The following is a 19,243-nucleotide window of genomic DNA, read 5'->3' as shown; positions in this document are numbered from 1 at the left end:
ATTCTATTCTCTATAATATGAAAAAAGTTTTCCTAGGTTTGAATAGAATGGATTGATTTCCTTTGATAATTCTATGAAGGCTTCTTGTAAGATTGTTGTTGATATGCTGTCCTTATGAGTTTTCTAAGATTCTTCCATCGTTACTTGCCTGCCTCAAGGGATAGTAGTCAGTCTTCTGGTGATTCCAAAGGGGTTTGTTTTTTCTGAGTAGTTGTCTTATAGGTGTATACTTGTATTTTATACCTGAGGCTATCTGAAAATAGCAGAATTCTTCTGTTGCTAGAGTTAGATTGGGCTCCCTTGAGAGAATAAGGGTAGTAGGGGTTATGGCCTAAGAATATTTTTACTACTCTTCTGCTTTCCCAAATTAGCTCATTTATTCACTTTATGGATTTGGGTGTTATATAGTGTTCAGGATTTTTACAGATGCAGTTTCCAGTAGTAATTGATTTTTCATGTCAATACTACATTTTCAGATCATTAAAACATTAATGATTCAGCTTTTCATGTACTTATGCTGGGAATTATTTCAACTGTTAAACATTAGGAAGCCTTGGAGAACATGGTTTATAAAAAAAACTTCCAATGATTAAAAACTTTAAAATATTACTAATAAATGCTATAAGAAACTTTGTGACAAATTTTTAAGTGTTGATTTTTATATATGCAGCACAGGTAAATTAAACATGAAATTGGAAATTGACAAAGATGTTGAAGTAACAAAGTTACCAGTGAGTTAAGTTATAAATGATACTTTGATGTTTAAAAAAATCAGATAATATGCTGCATTTTTTATTGCATCTTACATACCTTTGTTTATAGAATATTCTGTATACTACTGTAAAAGTGAAAACATTCCAGTTACCATTGTGAGCCATGTCTCAGTGTCAGAGATGTTAAAATGCGGGAGGAAACATTTTTAAATAGTGAAATATAGTGCATAAGGACAGCAAAGATGGTTAATGGTATAGTAAGATCAGAAAATCATTTGGGAGAAATTATTTTAGCCTTTTATTAGTATATTTACCCCAAAAAGGAGTCATACAACTTTATACCTCTTTATTCTACTTTCATGAGAGAAACACACATAAGAAATTTGAAAAATACCTTAAAGTGTATTCAAAGGCATGTCATGTGGATTGTGTATGTTAATCTTATTTGGGGGCTTTCATAGTGAACCAGTAGTTTTCTTGGTAAATACATTTTCTAAAACATGATACTCGTCTACAGTGTTATGTAAATTAAACTTAACTGAAGTATGTAATTAAATATGTTTGTTACCATATAATACTTTGGAATAACACCTTTGTCTCTCACTTGTCAAAATTGATTTGATTCTTGGAAATGAGCTGCATGTAAAATTTTATGCAAATATGTTTTCTTCCGTTCATGAAATGGCATCCAAACTCATTTCAGTTTCTTTCTAAAAATTTTCGCAGAACTAACTTTTCATATACGTAGAAGACTGGCAGTAGAGTACATGGAAAGTTAATGCCTACCATTTTTTAAATTGCTTTCTAATACTGTAAATGCATTAATAAAAAAAATATATTCACTAACCACATGCATTTCATACAGGCTCATTTGCCAAGACAATTAGTTTAATAGTCCATTTAATTCTGTAGGATATTGTAATTACTTATTGATAGAGTATTGTGGTAGATTCTCTAAATCGTGCAGTAGACATATAACTTTTGATTAAAGATAATTTTAAATGTGGCTCTGAAATTTCATACGTAACAGTAGGTTAGAGTATATAATGCAGGCACTATATTAGATTTTCAGATTGTTAGTAAATATCAGGTGATGAAATGTGCAAAATAGTGCATCAGCAGGATTGTAATGCTGTACAGTTTAAGATCTCAAGACCAACTTTAAGTTTCTGGTTATATAGTTTCTTATGTAATAAGCAATTAAGTTTATATTTTGTAGTACTTAACAGTAATAATTTCTCCAGTCCTCCTTAATGCTCATCCTCCACCATGGAAATTCTCAAATATAAACAAAAGTAGAGAGAATAGAAAATTATGGCCAGGCATGGTAGCTCACACCTGTAATCCCAGCACTTTGGGAGGCCGAGGAGGGTGGATCACCTGAGGTCAGGAGTCTAAGACCAGCCTGGGTAATATGGTGAAACCCCGTTTCTACTGAAAATACAAAAATTAGCCGGATATGGCGGTGTGCACCTGTAATCCTAGCTGCTTGAGAGGCTGACGCAGGAGAATTGCTTGAATCTGGGAGGCAAAGGTTACAGTGAGCCAGGATTGTGCCAGTGCACTCCAGTATGGGTGACAGAGCAAGACTCTGTCTCAAAAAAAAAAAAATTTTTTTTTAAACTCTCAGATACCCATCTTCTGGCTTCAAGAGTTGTCTAGTTTTGTGGCATGGATACCTCTTTCTGTGTCCCTTCCGCCTGTTTTGTTTGTTGTTGAAGAAGAAATTGAGGTATTTCTCTTTTCCACTTTCCTGCAGTCAGGATTTGCATCCCTTTAATTGTGTGTCATGTCCCTTTGCCCCCTTTATTTCTTGTGAATTAGGTCCAGAGGCTTGATCAGATTGAGGATCTTTTTCCCCCAACAAAAACACAGATGGTGTATGTATATGTTAATATTTTTCATTTAAAAACTGGGCAGCATGAAAATGTTTCTATTTTGATTTTTCTATAAAGCATCATTTTATACTAAAATAGGGAATGAGTAACAGAAGGATATTTATAATCAGGGCCGCTAGATGTCTCCCACCTACTCTTTATGTTATCTGTGCCATCCACAAAAGATCTTTGTCACTTTCAGAATTCTGCTCCTTCCTTTTGACCCCTGATGTACCAGTCCCAAAATCTGTTGATTTTTTATTTTCAGATAGTGATAAGTAGAAGTCACTCTATGAGTTTTACAATTTATGACTTTTAAAGCTTTAAAAGCTTATTTTATATGGAGCATTATACTTCTGTACTTGTATTATAGTTTTTATTACACTTGATAATTTTTGTCATTGAGAATTTTAAAAAATTCTACCAACTCTTATATTTAAGGAGCGAGCTTACTGGACAAACATTAGGCAGGACTTGTTTTTAAAAACTGTGTTACTTGAGTTTCCTATAACTTCAATTTTCTACTATTTTAATGTTTCTCATAAAATCACAGTTTATTCTGAAAGCAGGGGAAAACTAATGCACGCTGTTTTTTTCTTCATCATTCTTTAAACTCGATTTTTAAATTCTGGACATGGTTGAGAACACAATGAATAGTTTCATATCCTGCAACTCTGGTATTGGTAGGTGGCTCTGTACCACTGTCTGAATCAATCACCGTAAAGTCAGCTCTACCAGCTAGTCCTGTTTTTGCACAGATGAAGCCTGACTGAAGAGAGGTGGCTTTTCTGCTGCCTTGATGTCACTATTTTTGTTTAGAGAGGTTTTGAGGATTCCTAAAAAACAATCTACAAGAGAATAAAACTTTAGATTTTAAAAATAAGTAATGCATAAAATATATTTTCATCCCATTTTTGACCTCACCTCATTCTTTAGCCATCCTTTTTAGATGAGAAGTTTAACACAGCATCTTCCAAATTTAATATATCCCAGAACCTGTTTTTCTTGGACATTTATTAACATCTCAAAAGCATATAATAAGGAACAAGGTTTGGAAAGTACTGCAGTCACATTGGTCTTTTTATGTCTGTATCAAGAGATAGCATTACTTTTGATTAGAATTCTCATTCTAGTGGGAAGGGTACATAAGGCAGGTTTGACAACTATTATAATGAGAGATAGCAATTGGTTAGAGACATAAGAACCCTGGATGAAATAATATGATAAACAAGAGTAGTAAGTAAGCACTATAGAGAGACTCAGAAAAGCTACAGGCAAGAGAAGCTATTTTAGTTGGGCATGGAAAGCTAAATAGGGATTTGGTGTTGCAGAGATGGAAATGGATAGGGGTTGTGAGCAAAGGCATGGAAGCAGGAGAATGTGAGGCATGTTGGAAGGAAGGCTGCCAGTCAGACGATGGGTAACTGAAAGATGAAGTACTGTGGGGTGGGAGAAGAAGGCCTAGCAAGTGATAGGTTTGGAAAATTAGGCTCAATTGCACATTATAGAAGTTGGACTCTAGGAGGCTATAGGAATAACAGTGAAGGCTGCACTTTAGGGAGGTCAATGTGGCAGTAGTTTTTGAGATGGGAGCCAGCACCATGCAGTGACCCAGGTAAGTGGGGCAAGGTCAGGAAGTCTTGAGTCAGGATACTGGTATGGAGGAGGAGAACAAGACAGCCGCTTGGAAGGGCTAACAGCCTGGGAGAGGGTAGGCTCAGAAAGGGGTCTGGTTGAGGGCACAGTTCAAACACAAATGTTATTAAACAGAATGATGAATCAATCAATTGCTATGAAATTAATGTTAAGTTTCTTCCTATTCTTAGTTCTAGAGCCAGTACAAAAGCCTCATGAAGGTCCTGGAGAAATGGGGAAACCAGTCGTCATTCCTAAAGAGGATCAAGAAAAGATGAAAGAGATGTTTAAAATCAATCAGTTCAATTTAATGGCAAGTGAGATGATTGCACTCAACAGATCTTTACCAGATGTTAGGTTAGAAGGGTGAGTACCTAGTGTGGTCCTGATAGTATGTGAATGAAAAGTATGTTCTGAATTTTCAGTATATTGCACTTTAGTGCTGATTGTTCTTAAGGCAAATGTTACATCACTATGTTACTACTTACCCCACTTAGAAGATAATTAAATGCTGATAGAAATAATACCTCAAGCTTCTACTGATTATTAGCACTATGTATTTCAGGCATTGGAAGATAATTATTTATCTTAATGGATGAGTAAGGGATTTTTAAACTTTATTATTACCAAAATATTCACATACTCAACTTTTTACATTTAAGTTGTGTGTAACTTGAAACAGTAAAATACACAGTCCTAAGTGTACAGCTCACTGAATTTTTGCTACATATACACCTGTGTAACCATCAGCCAAATCAAGACATAGAATGAGCCCATCACCCCTGAAGTCCCTTTATGTTTTTTGTAGTCAGTACTTCTATCCCCAGAGGCAGCCACCTCTTTAAACAGCCTTTGTATTGACCTCTTGTCTCTCTATGAACTTTTTATAGTGGATCCCCACCATTTTTTGTGTCTTTGAGATTCATATTTTTATATGTATCAGAAGTTTATTCTTTTCTACTTCAGTATGGTGGTTTGTAATATGAATATGCCATCATTTATTTATATATTGATAGACCTTTGGATTATTTCTATTTTTTGACCACTATAAATAAAGCTGTTGTGACCTTCATGTTCATGTCTTTCGGAAGACTTAAGAGCCCATTACTATTTGCTGTGTTCTAGAGAAAGGAATAGGTTATGCATTTATATAGCATTAGCATGGGCTACCAAACATTTTCCAAAATATTTATGCCAATTTACACTCCTATCAGCAATATATTAATAAGATGTCTAGTTGCTCCATAATAAGATGGTAATACAAGGTACTAGAGTACAATAGGCCCAGTTAAAAGCAAGCAAACTGTACAGAAAATAGGTAGAGTAAATGAACATGTGCATTCTGTGCTGAGGACCCCTAGACTCCTTGCTCCTTGCTTGATGCTGGCAGCCAAGCTTACCTCCTCTAGACAGGAAGATCTTTCTTATCAGAACTGTATAGTCCTAGAGAGAAGGGTAAGTACCTAGTGTGGTCCTGATAGTATGTGAATAAAAAGTATGTTCTGAATTTCCAACAAATTGCACTTTAGTGCTGATTGACTTGGGAAAGTTTCCAACTTAATGGTACAGCCTGACCACCCTTATGGAAACTCATAGTTAATGAGTCCTTCTCATGTGTTTAGGCGTCATATTCAGCCTCTTGGTCTTCCATTCTTAATAACAGGTAGATAAGCAAGGAATACTGGACATCTAAGGAAACCCTCAACAAACAGAGAAAAGCAACTTTGAGAAAACAAAAATATTAAGCTAGAACACACAAAAAGAAATAACTAATAACCTCAACAAAATAGAGAATATGTTAAAACCATAAAACAAGAAAAGGATACTAGTCAAAAGATACACTGAGACAACCAGAAAGAGCTTTTGAAAATTTTTTTAAAAAAATACACGAAAAGAGATGGACAACAGTAAAATTATATGAACATTGAAATGACAGTCAGGAGATTCTATATTTTAATAGTAGGAGCCTCAAAAAGAATTTTTAAAAATAGGGGAAGAAAATTTATCCACAAAATTTTCTGTAACTGAACTGCACAAATTTTCAAATTCTAAAAGCCCACCAACTTTTTGGGACAATAGATAAAAATAGACTGCACTCCAAGAAATTGCAGCTTTCAGAACACTGAGGATTTCAACCCTTAAGGGAAAAAAGAAAACCTTTTACAGGTTTCTTAAGAGGCAAAAGCAGGTCATAATCAAAGGATTATTAATCAGGATGCCTTCAGACTTCTTAGCGGCAGCTCTAGAAACAAAGGAGCAAAATTCTAAAAGAAAATAATTTCCAATCTAAAATGTTATATCCAGCCAAACTTGCAGTAAAGTGTACAGGTTAAGGATATTTTTGGACTTCCAAGATCTCAAAACATTGAATTGCCAAGCATCCATTCTCAGGAAGTTACTAGAGATAGTACACCACCATTTAAAAACAAGGACAAGAAAGACATAGAGTGTGAAATACAGAAGATACAGCTTGTGTGAGAAATGGTGAGAATGACCAGAAGATGATGAAGGGAGAGCCTGAGTAAGAGTTGCACAGGCACAGAGGCAACCAGCCCATATGGCAGCCAATGAGAAAATTCCAGAAGAGACTTCGAGAAGATGCCTTTGAAGTTACACCTGATACAGCTGAATGTCTAGAGCAGATTTAGACAATTGATGGGAAGTTTGGGATTGAAATACATAGAAAACCATAATAAGGAAAAAAATTAAATGAGCGTTATCTCCAGGGAAAACTTAAAAAAAAATTGTTCAGAGAAAACAAAAGTAATCATAGTTTACTACTACATGGCTTAGCCATGAATAAGTCATAATGTTAACTGTTGAATATTGTGCATGTAAAAATTAAACCAAGGAGATGAAGTGTATCTCTTTATCCAGCGAGTTAAGTGGAGATCAGTCAAGAGAAGCTTAATTTGTAATCTTAGATTTTTCACAAACTATTTGCTTTCCTGAACAATTTAAACATTGTCAAAGAAAACTGTAGACTCTCCACAGTCAAGAGTTAAAATGATGCCTGTATTATAAACAACCTTATACTTACTTCAAAAGCCTCAACTATTATTGTTTCTGGTAGAATTGTCTTTGTAATTTTAATAACTCCCCTAAGTACATCAACACTCTCAACAAATTTTATTAAACATTTATGTCTTTTTGTCTCTTATATGGTTTTTGAAGATTCTTTTATTGAGTAGCTTTTAAGTACATTGTACGTCACCAGTTTTTGGACATTGAACAGCTTTATGATATTAGGAGCAGTGTTTAAATGGAGTGATACAAATGCTTGTGCACCAAGTTTCACACTAGATGAAGACTCCTCAGACTTGACAAAGTCTACCTTTGTGAAAGCTGCTGGAACAGTCCTTCTGGTCACTGGGCCTCTGTGAGACTAGGCTCCCTAGGAGGTAGCACAGAGTCATTATTACCACTGAGTAGCCTTTTTATATCTTCACTCCATCTCTTGATTGATACCCTTTTAAAAAAAAGTTTTAGAAGACTTTTTACTATGGAAAATTTCAAATGTGTACAAAAATAGAGATAATAATGTAATGAACCCTCATATATTTACCACCCAGCTTCAACAATTTCTAGCAGTTTTGTCTTATGAATTCTTATACCCTCTGAGATGTCACCAACAATCTTTGCCTCCCAGTATTCACACCTGTTTGTAGTCTCTTTCCAAGTTATACTAAGATTGGTCTGTTTGAGCAGTAGAACATGGTGCATGGAAAATTGGGTATCTCTCAATATTATGTTATTAAATACACTGTGGCTTCCATGTTGGTCTTTTACTCTTGCTGGGATCAACCACTTTTGACCTATGAAAATGACAATTTCATAAAGTTTGACCTAATAAATCTTGCTTTCTGTTAGTATCTTTTTCATTTTTTTCTTCCTTTCCTGCTTTCTAATTGATACAGGTTCAACTGGTAAAGTTTGAGTATTCACGTTTTTCTCTTGGTTTGGAAGCTGTATACTTTTTTCCTTTAGTAGTAAGACCTGGGTATATTGTAATTGTCAAGGTGTAGATTTATCTTTATGTATCTACATGTTCAGTGCACATAGTGTGCTTTTGATGTGAGCATTGATATTATTATTCAATTGTGGAACATTTCCTAGCTGCAATCTCAAATACTGCTGCTTCACTATTTCTTCCAGTCTGTTCTTTTGGAGCTGCTTATATTCATATGCTAGACCCTCTCAATCTATACTCTTATTTTTTCTGTTTGTTCCTTTTCAAATTGTCTCAGGGTAAATTTCCCATTAATATCTTGATAGTGGCAAAGTCCAAGTCTGGCTCTGCCATTTACTGGCTATGTGGTTTAGGACAAGTTGCCTGACTTTTCTATGCCTCCCGTCCTTATCTCTAAGATAAGGAGAATTCCAAGGGTGATTATGAGGATTTGTAAAGTGCTTTGCACACTTCCTGGAATCTAAGATACAGAGAAGGTCTCTGTACAAGGAGTGAGCTGCAAGTCCCTGTTTGATTCACTTTTTTTTCCTTTTATTACTCATTGCCTGACTTCCAAAGTGGATTCACAATGAAGTGGCAAGTGGTAAATATTAGATAGTATTTTCTTATGCGCCAACTGTGCTGGACAGAGGTACTCAGATGCTTTCCATTCCTGTTCCCCAAGGTGGAGGAAGAATGGTATGGCATGGCCCCTAGAGTGCAGCTTTTTCACCACCTTTTGGAATTCAGAGAAGCCTTGCTTATGTACTAAGGCATGGGCTTAACTGGTGTGTAAGTGGCAGTGTCCAGATCATCCTGTCTGCCAGTAACTTCTGCTGCCTTGTACAGTCTCCAAGGGCACGTTTCCTTAAGGAAACTGGAGGGAAGAATGACAGTATTACACTGTTTAGAAGAGTTAAATAGAAATAACAGTCCCTGAATAACTTTTCTAATGTGTGATCTTAGGGAAGAAGGTATAAGACAGATTCCAAATCATCTAGTAAGCCAAATCCATCCTATATAGTCTTAGATATTTAAAAAGTAATTTTAATAGCATTTACTGAATGTTTTATTATATACCAGTATTATACACATTGCCATATTCAAACAGTTGTGCAAAGTAGTAGTAATGTGCTCAGTTTACAAATGGGGGAACTTGGACTTAGGGAAATTAAATGATTTGTCCAGAGTATATATAGTTAATAAGTGACCCAAGTGAAACTTGAACCCAGCTTTCAAGGACAAAATATGTGCTCTGAATCACTGTGCTTTACATTTACTTTATGGTTAGATCATAGTTGATCTTCTCCGAATGAGAGTATACAGAGGAGAAATTTTGTAACATTGCCAAACACTGCCTGGCAGGTAGCCATACATCTTATGAAGTATTGAGTTGTCATTGATAAATGCTAGTGACCAATGAAATAGAATGGGAGAAAAAAAATATGTTGAAAATCATAGCTTTCAGGGACATGGAGAAGAGCATTGGATTATATATGCATTGTCACCTTAATTGGAAATTTCTTCTTTTATTGGCTCTTCTTTCATACTGTAGTTTTTGACATATATATGGATGATTGATGAGCAGTACAAGTTTTATCATAAGTTGTGGACTCAACTTGCAGTTCTAGGAAGCTACTTACTAGCTGCTATCATGAGCAGTCTACTTTATTTCTTTAAGTCTTGGTTTCCTCATCTATAAAATTTGGAGAGTAATACCTCTGTCTTAGTGTTGTTATAAGCATACATGGGGTAATATATTTAAACCTCTTAATGCAGTTTCAGGAACTTAATAAAAAGCCTGCAGGACCTTTTCAGTCCAGTATCCTGAGATAGGATAAATAGAATAGGACTGAAAGTGGAACTTGCTCTGGGTGAGTGAGTGCTGAGTGAAGGCCTGAGACATTACTATGTACACTACTGTAGACTTTAACAACACTGTACACTTAGGCTCTACTAAATATATTTTGCATATCAAGTAATTATGCTAGTATGTTGATGGCGGCAACAGTGACACTAGGCAATAGGTATTTTTCAGCTCCATTATGATGATATGGGACTACCATCATATATGTGGTCCGTTGTGGTGGGGGTGCTATTGAAGCCCAGCAGGGTGAATGCCCTGGGTATCCACCACATTCCACTGGCAACCACACAGTTCACTCTGAAGGAGAGGAAAACAAATGGAAGTACACTGGAACCAGGGAGGGAAGTTTCTTCCTCCTGTGTCGTCCCTCTAGCACCTTCTACTGACAGAACTATGCATGTGTCATGTGTACTGCAAAGGATAAATGCTTATAGGGGCCAGTTCCATTATCACAGTGCAGGTAATGAAAGATATATTTGGAATTAAGAGGCAATAAATTGATGATGGGGACCCTACATGGCAATGATGAGTCATCTCCAGGAGCTAATGTATTACATGTTTGTGGATGCTTGTATTTTAAAAATTCTTGTTTTAATTTATAAGATGGTAAACATTAATAGCCATAACCCACATAAACAAAAGCTCTTTGGGGTCCTCAACATCTAAATGGGTAAAGGGATTATAAATCAAAAAGTTTGAGAACTATTATTTTATAGTATTCCCTTTAAGTAAAGTTCAAAAAATCAGGCAAAGCTCATCAGTAGTACTAGAAGTCCTATAGAGTGGTTACCTTGAACAGGGACACAAAGGAAGCCTCTGGGGTATTGGTCATGGTCTGTTTCTTCATCTGAGTGCTGACTACTTGATGCTTTCACTGTGGAAATGCATTCAGCTGTACACTTAGATTTGTAACTTTTTGTATGTATATATTTCAATAGAAAATGAAGACTCTCTCTTCCTAACCTGTACCTTGCTGTTAAACCTATATGTAACTTTTAGAAATTAGCATAAACTTATAGTGGCTTGTTTTCATAACTGAGGATAAAAGTCTCAATTAGGCCAGTGTGGAAGAAACCTTCTTCCTGAACGTGGCCTGTGGCCTGTGGCCTTTCAGCTCATCCTCAGCTCTGTGTTCTATGAACCCATCCCCCTACCCACTTCAAACCCCAAAATGCACAAGGACAGGTGGTTTCTTTATTGGAAAAGCTTAACTAGAATGTTAAAGGCTCTTTGGTTCTTCTCAAGCACCTTGTGGCTCTTCCAGGTTAGGGGTATGTGTTTGTATGTGTGGTTGTTTAATATTTTCTCTATGTTTTCTCATTTGCTTTGAGAGAATATTATCTTTTATGAATTTGTTACGGTCGCTGATTAGCCGTCTGATTTAGAAAATAATTTTCTTTTTATCATCTGTTCTTCTGGATCCTAATATTGTTTCTCTCTCTAATTCTTCCATCTAGTTTCTTTCTAGTGTTCTTATAATCTTACTTTCCATACAGTTTTAGAATTTTATTCTTTAACATATTATACAAGAAGTAAATATGGGTTATCACTTCTCTCCTGCAGAACCTGATGTCTCCACATTTTTCTGTCTTTCTTTCTGTTGCTAGCAGTAGACATGGCTAACTGCCATTTGTACACTATACATTTTGCCTAATCATCTTCCATACATCACTTGATTTTATTATTTTGTTTTGGTAAGCTAGCAGCTGTATAGTCACCTTGGCTGTTTTCTGATTTTCAGTTCTACGTTAATAATGAGTAGGATGCACTTGGGAAAAGAGATTGTATGTAGCATAATAAGATTCAGCTAAATAATATAAGAAACTCTTTTTCTGGCCCCTCTTTTACCCATACATAGGCCATTCCTGACTTCAGAGTCTCATTCCGGGAGTCTGTGCATCAGGCATTCAAGATACATACTCCCATAAAAACAAAATAGCTTGCTCAGCTATGATGTACCTGAAACACAGTACTAATTATATACCTAAATATTCTAGCCACCATTTATAACAGAGTTTTGATGGGAAACTATTTTCAGAAGTATTATTAGGACTGCTGAGGATACATCTTTTCCCCTCTAGCCTAGTCTTTTGGGCCCCACCTCTTTAGCCTAGACTTGGAAGGAGGGAGCTGCAGAGAGGGTGGCAGGCTGTGTGGGCCTTCTTGTGGTTGTTAGAGTGAATATAGGGAGTGGGCAGTGAAGTGGAAATGAGGCTGTGGGTTTTTCTGGATCAGTGGATAGATGGTGAAGTTACTGGTAGTAGGAGATGGAGACCATCCTGTGAAAGGGATCTTGGGAATGGTGAAGAGGGGAGAGGGGCTGTAGTGGAATATAACAAAGGACAGGGAAAGCTACTTGTTGCTCCTTGTCTCCTGGGAGAGAGAAAGGACAAGGGCTGATGGGGGCCCTACAGTGACTTTCAGCTCTTTTACTTTGTCATCTTTTTACCCTTCCCTTTTCTTTTTCTTCCAGCTGCCAACAGGCAGCCCTAGGGGTAGAGTGTTCAATAAGAAGAGCTATTTCAGCAGCTTCAAAAGAGGAGTCTTGTTTGTGTTTTCCTCATTTCCTCCCCATCCTTCCCTTTTTCCACTCCCACTGACAGGTGATTACAGTTGAGACTGGAGAGTGCAAAGTTTGAGGAGCTTGAGAGAGAACAGGGAATAAAGGAAGAAAGAGGAGGCTAAAGCAACTGTTAAAATTGAGGATGCCTAGGAGAGAGTTATGTATGCACTATTTGGGGGGCTTATGTTCTAAAGCACATCCCTCGATCTCAGGTTACCTACTGCTGTTACTGTTCTCTAACAGGTTGTTATCTATTAATTTAATCTAACAAGGTTGGAAGAAGAGACCATGTTGCCTAACAAAGTGCTGGAAACATACAGTTATTATGTGGATTTTGTGTGCATACTTTTGAGTGTGTTTGATATTTCTGATGATTGCATGCTTAGGCATAAATAGTGTTTACTAAATGAGATACATGCTGATATTTAAGGAAGTGGTAGCATCAAGAGTTCCAGCAGCAGGGCATGGGCTGTGGAGTATTCAGTCAGGTTCTGCTACCTCCTTGCTATCCCTGCCCTGTTTCTCATCTGTGAAGTGTGGCTCCGAGCATCCGTCTTACAGAATGACTAGGAAGATAAAGAGCCTGGTACATGATAGGTACTCATTAAATATTTCTGCTTTTGTGGAAGGTATATTTTTGTTTAGATTGTTAAACTATTTAAACTCCAGTGGTTCTGATTTTTTTTTGTCTAATAGAGTCCTTGAAGTACATTCAGTTTGGGGTAGATAATATAGCTTTATTTCATTTTCCATTAAAATGAATCACCTGAAAACATTCATCAGGAAGAAGAACCTAATTTTAAGATATAAAGGACATATTTGAATAATTTTAATCTAAATATATCACTTTAAATAGGTGCTATTTATTAAACACGTAACATAACCAAGACTTAAATGAAAAGGTACCAAGGGTCCCACCACTAGAGCAAACTGCTTTTACTGTTCTATCACCCCTTCTAGTCCAGATTCCTTTATTACGCGATCTTAACAGTCACTTTTTATAAAGGCATTTGCTTTGTCTCTAGGTGTAAAACAAAGGTGTATCCAGATAATCTTCCTACAACAAGTGTGGTGATTGTTTTCCACAATGAGGCTTGGAGCACACTTCTGCGAACTGTCCATAGTGTCATTAATCGCTCACCAAGACACATGATAGAAGAAATTGTTCTAGTAGATGATGCCAGTGAAAGAGGTAAATTTTAAATTTTAATGCCAATAATTTGCTACACCTTTTGCCACTAATGGTTAAACATAGTTGCTATAATTTTTAACCTAATTATATTATACAAGATTCTAATTTATCCCAAAAATATTTATGGCATTTGGATTCATTCACATATGCAAAAAAGTACACCCTTGTGAGACTCAAAATATTACTTTAATTACCATTTAATGTGTGTTGCATCTTAATCTTGTTTCAAAAAGAAATAATGCTATATAACAAACTATTATGCAGGACAGTGAAAAAACTCACATCATTTTGTTAGGTTTTTCTTTGTGGGAAGCTGTAGGACTGAGTCAGTAGAGAGAGCCTGGATCCTACGTAGGTCCATGAATGGAGAAATGTAGTTCCATGTTCAGTAAGAACTATCTCTGACAGCAAAATGGAGCCTTAGCTGGGTGAACCTTTATTCTCCAGATTTTCCTTAGGCTTCCCTATTTTCTCCATTTCTAAGTTTCAGGAATGATCTATAGCTAGGTGCATAAAAGGATTAGGAAGGATGAAAAGGTAGGATGTAATATGACTCATAATAAATCTCTACAGACTTGCCCAAATATCCTTCTAAGAATCTCAGAATTCTTCATAAACCTAAAATCTCCCAAACTATTTCATGAAACATTCTTTGGGAAAGGACATATTGATTAAAGGTGCCTTAGTCAATATTATTTATAATGAATCCTTACTGGAGATTTCACACCGCAGAGTACTGTATAGAAAAGGCTCTGCTTAGTCCATCAGTAAAGAAACGTGCTTAACTTAGATACCCAGCATTTCCTAATTTTCTTATTCATAGCACATCTGTTTAGGAATCATTGGTGTCATGTATTCCACCAATGTTCTGTGTTCACATGAGAAAAATTTAGAGCTACAGAAAATAATTTCCTACTGCTTTTCTTCCTTCCTTTATCAGCCTTAAATGATCCACCATTTTAACCTCTTTTGCTAGTATCTTCAACTTTCTTGCCTATTCTGTCATTTCATCTGCTTTGATTTTAGTTAAGTGTCATACTTTCTCCTTCCTGTGCCCACGCTGAATACAGGCATTTAACAGAAATTAAGTTTATTCACATCAAATATTTGGCGTAATTAATGCAATAAAAACAATTTAAATCTTATTACTTTGCCAGATTATACAGGTGCAAATGAAGAATAAGATAAAACCTACCTTTTAAAGTAACTTATATCTTACCTTTTTAATCTAATTAAAGACAGTTTATAATCACACAAGACATTTAAATAGTATAATACATGATATAATTACATGTTAAAATGAATGAGAGCTGTTAAGAATACTTAAAGAAATAATTGTTGACAACAGAAGTATAAACCTCATGTGGATAGTTTATTTGCTAGGAGTTAGTCCCTCTGTAAGAAAATTAACCTGAGTTAATATAAGGAGGAATATATATAAACATTTATCCTGCAAATGACTTGTGCTTGGTTTACTTACATGTTAATATTTGCTAGATTAAATATATTTTACCAGAGGAGATACTTACCCTGAGATTAAATGAATTATTTTTTCATTTCCTCCTTTGTTTTTCTCTCTTGCTGTGTAGAATAAGTTTTTGTAGGATATGGCCCAATTAGAAAGGTGCAGGGTCCCACAGCAAATGATAGAGAAACTCACATCTACCAGTTCTCTTTCCTTTCCCTCATGCAGACCTCACCTAACACCCCAACCTGGGTACACCTGTGAGAGGAAACTGGTGTGGGCAGGTGCATACTTCACTGCTCCACCTGAGGCTTAGTCACTAGGCAGGGTCCTGGAGTGCTGCTCCAGAGTCCCTGCTCAGGGGTCTGATTCTCCTTTATCTTCCTGCCTTGGAAGCCTCAAATATCCAGGTTACCATTTCTGATATCTGGGAGACACTAGATCTTTGTTTTTGTGATGATAATTTGCAGTCTTGTCATCTAATGTATTTTTCTTTGGCCCCATTGTTTATATCATAATTGTTGGACCCAGAAACCAGAGCAAGCTCTTTGCTTTTACGTAACTCTTTAAATCTGCTTTTTCCTGTTCATGAGACACATCCAAGGCACCATCATTTCTCAGCTGGATGTGGAAATAGGCTAACTAGTCTAACTAATGTCCCCACATACTCTTACCCCCTCCAATCTGTTCACCATGGTGCCTCCAAAGTGAGCTTTTTTAAAGCATGCAAATCTTTTGTTTCCATGATTAAAACCCCTCCACTAAGACCTGTATGACCTGGCCCCACCTGGCATCTCCAGTCACATCTTGAACCATTCCCATACTTCTGCCCTCTATACAGTTTCTTCTTTCAGTTCATTAAAGATAATCATTCTTCTTCCTATCTCAGGGCCTTCGCTTGTACTGATTCTGTTCCCTCTCCCTGGAACATTGTTCTCTAGGGAAGACTTGTCTCCACCATCTCCCCAGCATAGTTAACATCAAATCATCCATCAGAGTTCAGCTCAGATGTGATGCATTTAGAGAGGCCTCCCTTGACTTCTCCAGTCCTGTCATGTTCTTCTGAAAACATAACACTCTATTCCTCTGCAGCTCTAACAAGAGTTTGAATTATTTACTTGTCTCTTTAACAGGTGCCTCCCCACAATATACTGTATACTTTGTCAGGTCTGCTTGCTCACCATTATGTCCTCAGTGCCCACAGTGTCTGTTACGTAACAACAGTCTAGAATTATATAATGAATGGATGAAAGAATAAGGTACACTGGTACATTTAATCTTCACATTTACTTCTCTGTGCTAACTTCCTAATTGGGTTGTGTAGCATAGATAGTGTGCCCATGGCCTCTGGATACTTGATTTCAAGTTAATCTGCTGAGTAACTTTGTTTATTAAAGAAGTATGAAGTAGGTGCTATAATTATTCCTGTTTTATTGATGAGGCTTAGCATGGTAGAGGAGTAACCAAACCCTGTATAAATCCAAGCCTGACCTCTTAACTGCTATATGCCTCACTTCTAATTGCTTCTGGTACAACTTTACCGTTACAGGATCTGTAATGAAGTCAGAATTTGGACGAATCCCTAGTTTATGTCAGAAGTTATGTAATTGTCATCTCAGAAAGTTATCTTAAGACTTAGAATTTATGTAATGTTTCTAATCTGAGAAGGCTATTTTTTTTTTCATTTTATACAAAAAGAAGCAGAGGTTTTTATTTAGCAGAGATTAGGAGTCAGATTTATTAGACTCTGAATTCCTTATTCTTCCCTACTACTCTTTAGAGTTCTGGTAAATATTTTTCAGATGTTGCTGTGAACAGTGAAATTTTTCCCTGATGTTCACACTCTCTGACAATCTCACACTCTGAAAAATGCATAGGGATTCATTTATAGGCCAAGAGTTATAAAGATGTTCTTTCTCCCTTGTTTGTAGATGTAATAGTAGCTTCTAACTACAATCACTTAACTCATGGCTACATTTTTGTAAAATGAGACTTGGATAGTTCCTAATGCCCCACCCAGCCCTGAGTCCATAATTCTGTATCAAGTGAAAATAAGACACCTATATCCTAATGTTGTTGTGTGAAAGCCACAAAGATGTCAAACAAAGACACCAAGAAGATATGTGGAAGAGTAAATTTTGTGAGTTACCAGACCACAGAATTGTGCATTTTTTTATATTTTGTTCATAAACAAGATAGTATAGCTTTCAAAGACATGTGGGACTTCAAGATTAGATTGCTTTAGTTCTGAAGAAACATTTTAAACTAATATTTTTGGAAAAATTATTGGGAGACACATTGTTTATGACACACCCAGGCTTGATTGATCTAAGGTACTAGAATATATCTTACACCCTACTGCATGAAATTCTATCAAATTCTGCATACAAAGTATTTTAAATTTGTGTCTGATCAGGTGCTTCCAAAGACCTGAATTGTTCTCTCCATAGAATTCCCTTCTAGGATTCTCTTGTTGTAGATAAAAAGATGGGCTTTAAAGTCAGGCAGACGTGACTTTGAATCTTGGATCTATCCCTTAACAAGCTGTATCACCTTGATCAAATTCATGTAATATGCTGAGCCTTAGATTTTCATTTCTGAAGTATGCATAATAACAACCTCATAGGGTCGTTGTGAGCATTAAATGAGATAAGATATATAATGAGATTAGCATTACATATGTTAGCATTGTGCTAAACAGACCCAAAATGTTAACAAGTACTATAAAATGTTGCACTTCTCTGGGATTGGCACTACCCTTACCTTTTTACTCAGAATCAAGTTAGATCCTTCAGAGCCTAAGACTTGGTTCATAAAATCACAGTGATGTCTTTCAGATAAATTTTTGGCCCAAATAGTAGAAAACATATTAGCGTAAATGGAAAAGATCAGTGTTTTGGGACACACAGGCCTTTCTCTTTTACAACTTTTATATCCCTGATTATTTCATTATTGAGTCATTTTGTCTTGTTGAGTCGAATAGTCCAGAATCATTTTATTCCCATTTGTCTTTTCTACCCCACTATGTAGGAAGCCTTTTGGGTCCCTACTTTTAGTATTTAATTAATAGATATGAGGATAATCTCTTTAGGGGTCCCAGTAGTTCCATCTCAAATATTTTCTTCCCTAGAGAGATTATCCTCATACTTACTGTATGGTGAATAGTTGGAAAGGCATTTGGCCATATTACCACCAATAGCTTCTCTAGCATAAATTCTATAAACCAACCTAATCTGAAAAATATTTTCTCTTTGCTTTGAGGAAGTTGTGCCTTTTCTGCTTTTTAAAGTCAGTTGTGAACTTTGGAGGTAAGGTTTGCCTTATCCTATAGCTTGCCTGTGTCCTCAGCAACATAACCTCTTATCCGAACTCTCCTCTTATCCGAACCAATAGAATAGCTATTGATTTCATATACCCACATACTCTCCCTTTCCCCTTTTTCCCCTTTTTCTCTTTTCCCCTTCAGTTGTCCTTTCCTTTTTAAACTTTTTTCTTACACCTAATTGTCAGTTTAAGGATCGCTGTTTGGCCTTGCAGTTTACAGTCCAGCATTTCTTTTCCAAGCTCGACCTCACTTTCTGCCTCCTGATTTTAAAAAAATGTATAGTCAAAGACCATGGTAATCAACAAGACAATTTGTTTCTGCTTTTGAGGAAATATCACAATGTTCTTAACAGCTGTTAACATATTCTGTGTCTTCTCTCTGTTGAGGTGAGGATTTAATGCTTTCTTTCTATTGCTAATCTTTAAGCATGATTAGAAAAAGAATTGAGTCTGACAAAGTTACTTAGAGAAATGTAGGAGCATTCCTATCCTTGGTTAAGCCTGAGCCCAAAAGCACTCTCCTAATTCTGCATGTAATTAGATAGAGGCATCTCTAGTACATGCTCTTGGGAAATATAAAGGCTTCCTTTAGCAAAATGGGTTTCTGAGTTAGGGAGCCTTGCTGAGAGTGTTCAATAAGGGGATGTTGAATAAATAT

General features: G+C 36.2%; 1 protein-coding gene across 7 annotated transcripts in view; it reads left to right on the top strand.

Annotated features, from left to right (window-relative positions):
• The window catches only part of GALNT1 (polypeptide N-acetylgalactosaminyltransferase 1), a 130,625-nt gene that overhangs the window by 69,740 nt on the left and 41,642 nt on the right, over positions 1-19,243 (top strand). For all 7 annotated transcript variants that reach the window (XM_064379267.1, XM_064379268.1, XM_064379269.1 and 4 more), the window contains 2 exons: positions 4,417-4,591; positions 13,630-13,796. In XM_064379267.1, coding sequence (XP_064235337.1) covers positions 4,417-4,591; positions 13,630-13,796 — 342 coding nt within the window. The remainder of the gene's footprint in view (positions 1-4,416; positions 4,592-13,629; positions 13,797-19,243) is intronic.

This window comes from Aotus nancymaae, unplaced genomic scaffold (assembly GCF_030222135.1).
Source record: "Aotus nancymaae isolate 86718 unplaced genomic scaffold, 86718_ANA_hifiasm-v0.15.2.pri h1tg000020l, whole genome shotgun sequence".
Classification (NCBI taxonomy): domain Eukaryota; kingdom Metazoa; phylum Chordata; class Mammalia; order Primates; family Aotidae; genus Aotus; species Aotus nancymaae.
This window is presented reverse-complemented; position numbering and strand designations above follow the sequence as displayed.